General features: G+C 36.2%; 1 protein-coding gene across 1 annotated transcript; it reads right to left on the bottom strand.

Moving 5' to 3' along the window:
• Positions 1-415: 415 nt before the first annotated feature.
• Positions 416-2,107, bottom strand: LOC141173009 (forkhead box protein I1c-like). Its single transcript, XM_073657631.1, has 2 exons — positions 1,522-2,107; positions 416-969 (listed from the first exon to the last, which is right to left on the bottom strand). The coding sequence occupies exons 1-2, from the start codon at positions 2,105-2,107 to the stop codon at positions 416-418; spliced, it is 1,140 nt and encodes a 379-aa protein (XP_073513732.1).
• Between the last annotated feature and the right edge of the window lie 10,749 nt (positions 2,108-12,856).

Below are 12,856 nucleotides of genomic sequence, written 5' to 3' on the forward strand. Positions count from 1 at the left end.
AAGAAAATGTAATTCAAAAACAAATTTTTTATTACACGATTTATTGCAAAACTCATACAAACAGTCTCTTGGATAATAAAAGATAAAAATATCAAAATTGATAAATAAAACAGTAAAAAAGCCACCCGCTTCTCTCAAATTTACACATTGTGTAATATATTAAACTATGTACATGGCAGATAACTCTGCATTGTCATTTACCGTTAACGCTAAAAAAAAGTCCTATGGAAATTCTGAGATGTAAAACAGTGGCAGCCTATTGTGAATATAATGTGTTCTTTCTTGAAGACATCCCAGTAGATGTTTTCAAGTCCAATTTCCATATTGCGCATTTGCACTAGTTCCAAAAAAATATATATAAAAAACAAATATCTCCGCCAACAGCAGCCAACGTTACCTAACTTCTCTCCTGGGGCTACAATTTGGTGCCCGCTCTGGAGTATATGAAGCTGTCGACACTGAAATTGTTGTGAAAATGGCTATCGAATTGACTGCTTTGAAGGGAACCTGTGAAAGAATTGTAAGAGGGGCTTCTATTGAGGTGTATAGTATGCTGCAAATCTGCAAATGGATCCACTAAGGAAGCTGAGGTGCCATTGCTTAGTTCAGTGGCGTTCCTCTGGGAGAGTTCGTTGACCAGCCCCAGAGACACCTGCCTGTTCACTGAGCTGGAGTCCAAAGAGGATGTCATACTGCTAAAAAAGTTATTGACACAAGGAGTAGAGGTGATTTCTGTGGGAAATGTGCTATTCCAATCTTTTGAAGAGGCTTCCACCTCTGGGAATGATGGGGTCATCATGGATGGGTTATCACTAACATTACTCCCTAGATCTATGCCACCTTCTTCACCTTTTTCCAAGACAGCATCAGGCTTGTTGGATTCTGACCTGCGCTTTCTTCTCCGACAAAATTTCCCATTGTCAAACTTCTTCCCGCAGTTAGGATCCAAGGTCCAGTAATTGCCTTTGCCTAAACATTGTAAAAATAATAAAAATTATTATTTTTCAAATTTAATGAACTAGAAACAATAAATACATTTAAATATAACAACACTAAAGTATAGATTCTTAAAACAAACCTATGAAAATAAAGACATTTTTACTGTTTCACTAAGTGAAAAACATGATTGAAAAAAATTATGGGAAATTTCAAGTCATTTAGGGGAAAAATCTAAAGTATTTCAAAAGGTTTTTTTGTTAAAATAATTCTTCCTGTTTGAGGTTGGATGTAAAAGTCAATACACTTATGAAAAAATATGTTTTCTACCAAACTGTTAATTTTTATTTGTACTATTGCTCTATACAGGACTATACTTGGGCCACCTGAAGGTAAGAACTCTATGAATTGAATTGCAGATTGGAAGATATTTACAGATATTTTTAAGTGATTTAACTTATGATTTGACATTTTAAATAAAAAAAAAAAAGAAATTAAAATACAAAACCAAGGGAGACTCGATGGAAAATACTAATACTATTGCGACTAAAAATATAATTAGGATAATTGTAGTCATATTATTACCTGGGTCATTCTCATCTCTTCGCATTTTCTTAAAACAGTCATTCAGAGACAAGTTGTGGCGAATAGAATTTTGCCATCCTACTTTACTCTTCTTATAAAATGGAAAATTGTCCTCTACATACTGGTATATTTGGCTCAGGGTTAGTTTCTTTTCCTGAGCATTTTGTATGGCCATAGCAATAAGAGCTGAGTAGGAATATGGAGGCCTCACAATCTTCAGAAGTTCCTCCTGAGAAGGTATGGATAACCAAGCAAAATCCGAACCACTGCAACGTGACGAATTTGGCAGGAATTGTCTATGGGATCCATAAGAAGGTGGCATATATGAGCTTGGGTTGTTCCCATGAAGATAGCTAGGCATATTGTGGACTCCTGGACAATTAAGCCATAAGCAAGAGTTGGCTGAAGGTGAATAGTTCCCAATTGCAAAGTTGGCCACCCTTGGTGCTGAATATAAGTTCTGCTGGTGGTACATGCTGATGTTTTCGCTGTGTGCCGCCATCTCTGTTGCCTCCTGGGCACTTTTTGGATGAATCTGATGAAGGTTTGTAGATTCCTGATGAGCTGGAAGATGAATTGAGTTCATGCTCTTCTTCAGCACCTTCACAAATTAAAGTCTTTCTGAAAACAGATGCCTAATGGATTTGAAGTGCTGTCTTTATACTTCTCTGGAGTAGTGGTCCTCCCTGCCAGAGGCCAGTGATTGGTGTGTTTTCGTTTTATTTGTTCTTAACAACCAGTTGGACCGGTCGGTTGAAAAAGAACAATGTGTTTTTTTTTCTCCATTTATTATTCTACGGATCTGTCTGCAATTGCATTTCAAGACTTTTTTCCTAACAAATTAAAACTGAAATAAAAGTTAAAAAAACTTGATGCTGATAAAGGCAAGTTATTCACATGAACTATGCGAATCTCAAATACTTTTGACTACCTCTTACATTGATTATAGCATTTTAAAAGAAATTACGAAATGAAACATCCGTTAAGCAACTTAACTTCTTGAAATACTTTAAATACAAGTGAAAATAACTGTAATTCTAATAATTAATTAGCAATAACAAATTAAAGAAATAAGTACAATAATATACAGTTTAAATAAAATAGCATAACAATAATTTGTCTCTAAAACGTAAGTTTTTCTTTTGTTAAGAATTAAATTGTTTAAAGAAATTGTTAAATGAATTAAATGTATAATAATAAGAATAGTATTGCGTGCATCATTGTGAATTCTTGCATTTCCTGCCCACTTTTCAGTTTACTTGTAATTTGCTTTTTTTCACATTTGCATCTATCATACAAAATGTAATCAACAATTGAAATAAAAAATTATTATTAAAAAAACATACGTTTTTATTCATGTCGCGCAAGATGCAAAATTATCAAATGTCTACATTATGATATTGGCATTCCTGCTTTGATCCAATAAAATCTACTATATATATCTACTTGCTCATTAGTTGTTTATTATAATGTATATTATTTCTTGGACGACTAATCTATTATTAAACAATATATCATTAGTGTACACTATACTATGAGATACTCATCAGAATAATTTAATATTGACTTTTTTTATTTAAGACATTACGCTCTACAATATATGTCAGTTAGCTTATAATATATTGTGATTCATTTCTCCATTTTTTAAATTCTATTTTAGACAAAGATTTGCAGACCTTTTGAAAAAATGTTTCTTTGGAACTTGTATAAAGATGTGACCTTTAATTTTGATGCTGTACACACTACAGTTTTTCCAGCTTTGTCAGGTTTATGTTGCTCTTTATGGTCTTGTATAAAGCATTAATTTTGTCTGCAAAAACACCAGAACCAAGAAAGATTCAAGCCTCCATTATAAGGCAACCACATTCTCTACTTCCATTTTGCCTGCATCATCATAAATCCAGCGTAGTCTTCATTAAGATGAAGCTATGCACATACAGTATCTGCTACACTTTTGAAAACTTAAGTCTACGGTATTAGCAGCTAAGAAAAAAGTTTTGAGAGCCATTGATTATGCACAAAGCAAAGTTCACTTCCTTATAGAAATAAAGAATGACCCCAATTATCCACCATGATGCTATTGGCACACTCTGTCCACAGCTAAATACAAAAGGTATTCAATTCAGTTGTGTTTAACACTTGCCTCAGACAGGTTGTCTGTGAATCTTCCCTACACTCATATGTAAACTATGACAGGGCGGTGGTCTCCAACCTCTCAGCAGTGGGTCAGGTTCTAGGGCATCCACTGATCAGAGGGGCAGGAAAGATGGTGTTTAAAAAATACATGTAAAAAGTAAATGTAAAGTTAAATTAAAAATTATAAAGATATAAATAAGACTTAAATGCTTTAGGTTTCCAATATACATATGCACAAAAAAAATGAATAAGATGAAATAAAATTAAAAAATCTTACAAGTAAAAGACAAATATATTTGGTTTACAATAATGACACGTAAAGATGTTTAAAATATATATATATGCAAAATAAATATCAATGACAATTTTAATAAAAGAAAAATAAAGTACATTTAGTTTACAGTAATGGAACGTAAAGACATGTTTGAAATATACATAGGCGTAAAAGTAGAAAAGAAAAAGCAAAAAAAAAAAAAAACTGTAAAAACAAAATGATTGCAATAATTACTTATACTGTAAAGAAATGTTTAAGACATAGGTAATAATGCAAAAGAAAAGCTAAAGCTGAAATCTTATAAAGACATAAGTGTGTTTTCAATAAGTACAAATAAAGTCATTACCATTAACAAATGGAAAGAAAATGAAATTCATGTTGTTGTAAAATATTATATTATGTCTTGACGTTCTGTTGCCCTATAACTTTTAGTGTTAATAAAGTTTAGTATTTTTTTTTAATTACAGTCATCAAATGTACGATAACTTAAAAAATATCAATGCTAAAATATTAACATTAGTCACAAAAGAAGCAGTGAAGTAGAGATCGTCACATTGTATTTTTTTATACGATTTCTGATATTGTTACATCTGTTACTACTACTAATTATTAATGTAACAAATGCAGTTGATCTGAGGATATCATCTGAGGTAGTATTCCCAAGAGAGATGCATTCAGAGGATCGGTTGATGCATTTTGAAGTGATACTACTTATTCATAACCTGAATACGTAGTATCACTTTGAAACGCGTCAACCGATACTCTGAATGCATCCCTCTTGGGACTATTACCTCAGATGATATACTTATCCATATATTTATGTGGATCTTTTATGGAATTATATACCTTTTATGGATGGACTTTTCCCTTAATAAAAATACATGTCTTACTTGAAGGGCTGGATCAACTGCCTTTGTTACATGGACAGTTTCCTTTGGAATTTGGATCCGTGCACTGTTGCACCTGTAGATATGAGAGCTGATCGTCTATATTTTTTCTTTGACATTACTACTAATTATTACTATTATTACTGGAGATGACTAAGTCGGTTTAATGCAAATAAAATCTTAACATCTTGCAAAAAATTTAAATCATTGAATTTTTTTGCTATTTGGTTTGTGCAAATACAGAAAAATAGCGTCTGACTAGCTGCTATTTTACTTTGTTAAATATTAAGTAAATTAATATTCACCTTACCCTCACCCAGATGGGGTTGTGCGGTGAGACAGGTGGAGGCAGAATTACTATAATTTTTTTTCCATTTTATCTATGTGTATGAGGCTAAATGAAGGAGAGACTGCGGAGCATAATAATGTACATTTAATTTATATAGAGTAAATTCAATACTAATTGAATTTCCTGGCCAATATTAAGTGAGCTCTCGAATTAGAATTTTGGCAGATTTTCCCATCACTAATTGTTAAGTAAATAAAAATTGAGGTAAAAATCTAAAAATTAGGTCATGTTAATTTTATTGTACTGCTACTACCACTAATGATAATATAATGAATATTAAAATTACAAAAATTGGAGAGAAAAAGAATGAAATATTTTTCCTCTTCTGCTATTACTTTTATTACTACAATTTTTTATTAACAAATTCCTAATATTTTTAGAAATAATTTTCTTCACAAGTGGAAACGATCTGATTTTAAAACAGGACAGCTTCTCCTTCAGCTCATCAGAAGATTTGTGTTGTTTTAAGGAGAAGAGGCAATATGGGTGAGGGGGTTCCTTCTGCTAATGCTTCCACATTCCTTTGTGGGACATAAGAACTTGTGGCTTTCCCACTCATGTCTTTGAGTTTGTTCTCAATACCATTGTTTGCTAATGTAGATTTTATGTACAAGAAATTTTTGTAAAGGGAATGTTGCAACCCCAGGCTGGACCCAATCTCTAGAGGGGCCTATAAGATAATGTAATCTTGAACTCAATCAGTTTCTAATTACTAAAGTATAAAACTGTCCTCACAACCACGGAAAAGTCCATTGTAACATAGTAACATAGTTTTTAAGGTTGAAGGAAGACTAAGTCCATCCCGTTCAACCCATAACCTAACATGTTGATCCAGAGAAAGGCAAAAAAAACATGTGGCAAATACTAAGCTCCACATTGGGGAAGAAAATTCCTTCCTGACTCCATACGGCAATCAGACTAGTTCCTTGGATCAACGCCCTATCAAGGAATCTAGTATATATAACCTGTAATATTATACTTTTCAAGAAAGGCATCCAGGCCCTTCTTAAATTTTAGTGAATCACTCATTACAACATCATGCGGCAGAGAGCTCCATAGTCTCACTGCTCTAACAGTAAAGAATCCCCATCTGTGATTATGATTAAACCTTCTTTCCTCCAGATGAAGAAGATGCCCCTTGTCCCTGTCTCAGGCCTCAGAGTAAAAAGATCAGTAGAAAGGTCTTTGTACTGTCCCCTCATATATTTGTATATAGTAATAAGATCACCCCTAAGTCTTCGTTTTTCCAAAGTAAAAACCCCAAGTGTAATTGCCTGTCTTGGTATTGCAGACCCCCCAGTCCTCTAATAACCTTGGTCGCTCTTCTCTGCACTCGCTCTAGTTCAGCTATGTCTTTCTTATACACTGGAGACCAGAACTGTACACAGTATTCTAAGTGTGGTCGCACTAGTGACTTGTATAGAGGTAAAATTATGTTCTCCTAATGAGCATATATGCCTCTTTTAATGCATCCCATTATTTTATTTGCCTTTGCAGCAGCTGCCTGACACTGGCCACCAAATGTGAGCTTGTCATCCACCAATACACTCAGGTCTTTTTCAGTGACAGTTTAGCCCAGTGTTTTACAATTAAGCAAATAATTATACATTATATTTCCTGTGCCCAAGTGCATTACCTTACATTTATCCCCATTAAAGCTCATTTGCCATTTATCAGCCCAAGCTTCTAGTTTACATAAATCCTCCTGTAATATAAAATTGTCCTCCTCTGTATTGATTACCCTGAGAGTTTAGTGTCATCTGCAAATATTGAAATACTACACTGTATGCCCCTACAAGGTCATTAATAAATATGTTAAAAAGAAGCGGGCCCAATACTGACCCCTGTGGTACCCCACTGTTAACTGAGACCCAGTCTGAGTGTGTTCTATTAATAACCACCCTTTGTTTCCTATCACTGAGCCAGTTCTTAACCCACATACATATATTTTCCCCTATCCCCATTGTTCTCATTTTATGTATCAACCTTTTGTGTGGAACTGTATCAAAAGCTTTTGAAAAGTCCATATACACAACATCCACTGCATTTCCTTGGTCCAGTCTGGAACTTACATCTTCATAAAAGCTGATCAGATTAGTTTGACAGGAACGGTCCCTCCTAAACCCATGTTGATATTGGGTCATGAGGTTATTCTTCTTCAGATACTCTAGTACAGCATCTCTTAGGAAGCCCTTGAGGATTTTACCCACAGTAGGAGGTTAAGCTTACTGGCTTATATTTTCCAAGTTCGGTTTTTGTCTCCTTTTTGAATATTGGCACCACATTTGCTATACACCAGTCCTGTGGTACAGACCCTGTTATTATGGAATCTTTTAAGATTAAAAATAATGGTCTATGACGTTACTTAATTCCTGCAGTACTCGCGGGTGTATCCCATCCGGGCCCGGGGATTTGTCAACTTTAGTGATTTTAGACACCGCCGTACTTCCTGCTGGGTTAACCGCTTCCCTACCGCCCACTGTAGATAAACGTCCACGCTGCCTGGGCTCTGTGCAGTGCGGACGTTTAAAAATGGTGGGTGGTCCCGCAGCGCTCAGGACCCCCAGGGTCTTGCAAGCGCTGCGGGAGCGGTGCAGAGCGATAGCTCTGACAGGGAACATCATCGGGACCTGATTGGATCAGGTCCCCGTAATGTTAACCCTTTGCTGTCTTCTATATGCCGCGATCTATAGTGATCGCGGCATATAGAAGACAGCAGGAGGAGAGGGGGTCGTCCACTTACCTCTCCGACGGCCCCCTTATACCTTCCAGGACCTGACGTTGCTATGGCAGCTGGAGGTCACATGACCACCTCCAGATTTGCCATATATGGTGCCCTGCCTGGCTCAGCCTGCAGCTGAAGCCAGGCAGGAGACTGACTGTGAAACAGTCAGGGAAGATCTCATGTAATGTAATACATGTCTATTACATTACATTACATGATATCAGTGATCAGAAAAATAAAAATTAATGTCCCACACAGGGACTAAGTAAAAATGTAAAAAAAAAAAGTTTTTAAACTGTTAAAAAAAAAATACAAAATAAATAAATAAAATATTAAACCGATAAATCCGTATATTTATGCAAAAATAAAAAAAGTACACATATTTGGTATCATCACGTCCGAAACAACCCGAGCTATAAAACTGTCACACTAATTAACTCCTTCTGTGTAGACCATAATAAAAATAAATAAAAAACGGAGCAAAAAACTATGCTTTTTCCTCATATCGCCAAACAAAAAGTGGAAAAAAATGCGATCAAAAAGCAAAATGGAAATAAAAATGGTACCGCTGAAAACGTCATCTTTTTCCGCAAAAAATAATCCACCATATAGCTCCATCAGCCGAAAAATAAAAAAAGTTATACCTCTCAGAATAAAGCAATGCAAAAAAAATATTTTTTCTATAAAATGGTTTTATTGTGTAAAAGCGCCAAAACATAAAAAAATATACAGTAAGTGTAGTATCGCTGTAAACGTACTGACCCGAAGAATAACGCTGCCTGATCACTTTTACCACACGCAGAATGGCATAAAAAAAACCTCAGAAAACAATTCCTGAATTGTTGGTTTTTGATAATTTTACCTCCCAAAAAACGGAATAGAAAGCGATCAAAAAATGTCACGTACCCAAAAAATGGTACGAATAAAAATGTCAACTCGTTCCGCAAAAAACCAGCCGTCACATGACTGTCGGCCAAAATCTGGAAAAATTATAGCTCTCAAAATATGGCGATGCAAAAACTAGATTTTGCAAAAAAAAGCGTCTTAGTGTGTGACAGCTGTCAGTCATAAAAACCCAATATAAATCTGGTATCTCTGTAATCACACCGACCCAAAGAATAAAGTAATCTTATCACTTATACCGCACGGGGAACGGCGTAAAAAATAAAACCAATTTTTCACCTGCTACTGATTAGTTTATTATGTCTCCCAAAGATCGCAGTAAGGCGCAGAGCCTTACATTTATCCTGCGCTCTGCGCTGAGCACTTACCCCAGAGTTTCCGTGTAAATCTCTGAAATATGTGATTCAGCCGGAACCCATGACGGAAGATTACCTGTAATGAGGCAGATATAGGCACTGTGGATGCCGTCTGGCCTGGGATCCCACGGTGTCATTTGTTTTAGGCGTGCATAAAAGTGCAGTTGGCCACAGTTTTGTGCACTTCTGAAAAAAAGGACACCGCTAAACAGAGGCCAGACGGAGTCCAGAGTAACTCTGCTGCCTCATTACAGTGAATGGATCCCGCAGGGGTTTCATCTGAATTACATCACTTGGAAATTTAGATGGAAACCCCAATGTAAGTGCTCAGCCTAGAGCACCGGATAAATGTTACGTAAAATGTTCCCAATAAAAGCTTCAACTCAGTCCTCAAAAAAACCTAGTCCCCACTCAGGTCCGTCATCTGTTAAAAATATAAGGGACTTCCAAGCTACTGGTAGCAGAAAGGCTCTGGAAAAGCGAAATGGCCCTTGCCCCCGAAAAGAAATTCAGAAAATTTTGTGCTCCCAAATCCAAATGCCTATTCTACAATAATTTGTTCTCCAATTGTCAAATAGCACTCCGTCCCCCCCCCAGATCTCGCCGTATGGCTGAGCAGTACGATACAGCCACATATGGGGTATTGACACTTTTAGAAGAAATTGTGTGACACATTTCGGCACCATTTTTACCCATTGCCCTGTGTGAAAATGTAAAATCTGAGGGTAAAACATTATTTTGTGGTAAAAATATAATTATGCTTTTTTCACTGCCCAATGGTATAAATTTAAAAATTAAAAAATACTCACTACTTCCCTAGATGAATTCCTTGAGAGGTGTAGTTTACAAAATGGGGTCACTTGTGGGGGTTTCTGCTGTTTCGGCATGTCAGCTACTCTTCAAATGTGACATGGTGTCTGCTGCCTATCCCAGCCAACATAGCGCTCCTTTCTCTTCCGAACCCTGCCGTACACCAAAGCAGTGGTTTTCCCCCACATATGGGGTATCGGCGTACTCAGGAGAAATTGCACCATGAAGTTTGTTGTGCAATTTCTCCTGTTACCCTTATGATAATACAAAATTAGGGAATGAAAAACATTTTTGTGGGAAAAATGTGAAAATGTTATTTTTACGGCTCAATATTATAAACTTCTGTGTGGCTGGGGGTGCAAAGTGCTCACCACACATCTAGATAAGTTCCCTAAGGGGTCTAGTTTCCAAAATGGTGTCACTTGTGGGGGGTTTCCACTGTTTAGGCACGTCAGGGGCTCCCCAAATGCAACATGGCATCCGCTAATTATTCAAACAAATTTTACATTCAAAATGTCAAATGGCGCTCCTTCCCTTCCAAACCCTGCCGTGCGCCCAAACAGTGGTTTGCCTCCACATATGGGGTATCAGCGTGTTCAGGAGAAATTGCACAACAAATTTCATGGTGCAATTTTTCCTATTACCATTATGATAATGCAAAATTAAGGGATGAAAAACGTTTTTGTGGGAAAAATGTGAAAATTTTATTTTTACAGCTCAATACTATAAACTTCTGTGAAGCACCTTGGGGTTCAAGGTGCTCACCACACATCTAGATAAGTTCCCTAAGGGGTCTAGTTTCCAAAATGGTGTCACTTATGGGGGGTTTCCACTGTTTAGGAACATCAGGAGCGCTCCAAACGCAACATGGCGTCTGCTAATTATTCAGACAAATTTTACATTCAAAAAGTCTAATGGCGCTCCTTCCCTTCTGAATCCTGCAGTGCGCCCAAACAGTGGTTTTCCCTCACATATGGGGTATCACCGCGCTCAAGAGAAATTGCACAAAAAATTTTGGGGTCCATTTTTTCCTGTTACTCCTGTGAAAATAAAAAAAATTGGGTCTAAAGTAACATTTTTGTGAAAAAAGTTAAATGTTCATTTTTTTCTTCCACATTCCAAAAATTCCAGTGAAGCACCTGAAGGGTTAATAAAGTTCTTGAATGTGGTTTTGAGCACCTTGAGGGGTTCAGTTTTTATAATGGTGTCACTTTTGGGTATTTTCTGTCATAAAGACCCCTCAAAGTGACTTCAAATATGATGTGGTCCCTAAAAAAAATGTTTTTGTAAATTTTGTTGGAAAAATGAAAAATCGCTGGTCAACTTTTAACCCTTATAGCTCCCTAACAAAAAAAAAATTTGGTTCCAAAATTGTGCTGATGTAAAGTAGACATGTGGGAAATGTTGTTTATTAACTATTTTCTGTGACATATCTCTCTGATTTAAGGGCATGAAAATTCAAAGTTTGAAAATTGCAAAATTTTCAAAATTTTCGCCAAATTTCCGATTTTTTCAAAAATAAACGCAAGTGATATCGAATACATTTTACCACTGTCATGAAGCACAATATGTCATGAAAAAAATGTCTCAGAATCAGGGGGATCCGTTGAAGCGTTCCAGAATAATTACTTCATAAAGTGACAGTGGTCAGAATTGAAAAAATTGGCCCGGTCACGAAGGCAAAAACAGGCTCTGGTGCGAAGTGGTTAAGCAAGTGACATTTAATGGAGAATTTTTGTTATCACTGATCATGTTTTCTGTGATGCAATTTATTTAGCATATTGTTTTTTTCCTCATCCACCATTTCACCCAGACTATTTTTAAGGGGGCCAACACTATCATTTTTTAGTTTTTTACTATTTATGTAGTTAAAGAACATTTTGGGATTATTTTTACTTTCTCTGGCAATGAGTCTCTCTGTCTACATCTTTGCTGTCTTGATTTGGAGATTTGGTTTTTACAGAATTTATTTAATTTTCTGTATTTATTTAATGCCTCATCACTACCTACTTGCTTTAGTTCTCTAAATGCTTTCTTTTTGTCACTTATTGCGCCCTTTACAGCTCTATGTAGCCATAGTGGTTTCCTCCTATTTCTAGCATGTTTATTCCTATAGGGTATATATTGTGCACAGGTCCTATTCAGGGTGCTAATAAATGTCTCCCATTTGCTTTGTGTAGTTTTATGTCTCAGGATATCGTCCCAGTTTATTGCACTAAGATCATCAATCAACCGTTGGAAATTTGCCTTCCTGAAGTTTAGTGTCATTGTAACCCCTCTACTACACATCTTAATAAAGGACACATGAAAAATTATTTTGTGATCACTATTTCCTAAGTGACCCCCAACTCATGGTATGGCCTGTTGGTTAATATTAGGTCTAGCAGTGCCCCCCTTCTTGTTGGGTCCTGAACCACTTGTGAAAGGTAATGGTCTCTCATAGTTGTCAAAAACCTATTACCTTTGCTTGAACTACAGGTTTCTGTTCCCCAATGTATTTCAGGGTACAGTAGTTGAAGTCCCCCATAATAATGACTTCTCCTTGAGTCGCTGCTTCATTTATTTGCTTTATGAGGATATTATCCGCTACTTCCATTATTTTTGCAGACTTATAACAAGCCCCTATCAGTAATTTATTATTTTTTCCCCCTCCCCTTATCTCCACCCACAGGGACTCTACATTTTCATTAGATTCACATATATTCTCACGCAAGATGAGTTTTAATGATGATCTTACATATAAGCACACACCCATCCTCCCTTGTTTGTACAGTCATTTCTGAACAGACTATAGCCCTGTAAATTAACTGCGATCCTGTGATCAGGATCTAAACAGCGAGTGTCAGGCAATGCTCCTACCCATTAGATCTACTCCAAATGTTCTTTTATTCTCTC

The sequence above is a fragment of the Phyllobates terribilis genome, unplaced genomic scaffold, assembly GCF_046119375.1.
Source record: "Phyllobates terribilis strain yellow unplaced genomic scaffold, ASM4611937v1 Scaffold_1__5_contigs__length_1240528914, whole genome shotgun sequence".
In the NCBI taxonomy this organism is placed as follows: Eukaryota; Metazoa; Chordata; class Amphibia; order Anura; family Dendrobatidae; genus Phyllobates; species Phyllobates terribilis.

Excerpts from the sequence above, each read along its gene's own strand:
- LOC141173009 (XM_073657631.1), bottom strand. The coding sequence starts at position 2,107 with ATGAACTCAATTCATCTTCCAGCTCATCAGGAATCTACAAACCTTCAT. Across the intron at positions 970-1,521 it reads AAGAGATGAGAATGACCCAG|GCAAAGGCAATTACTGGACC; the intron begins GTAATAATATGA and ends TACAATGTTTAG.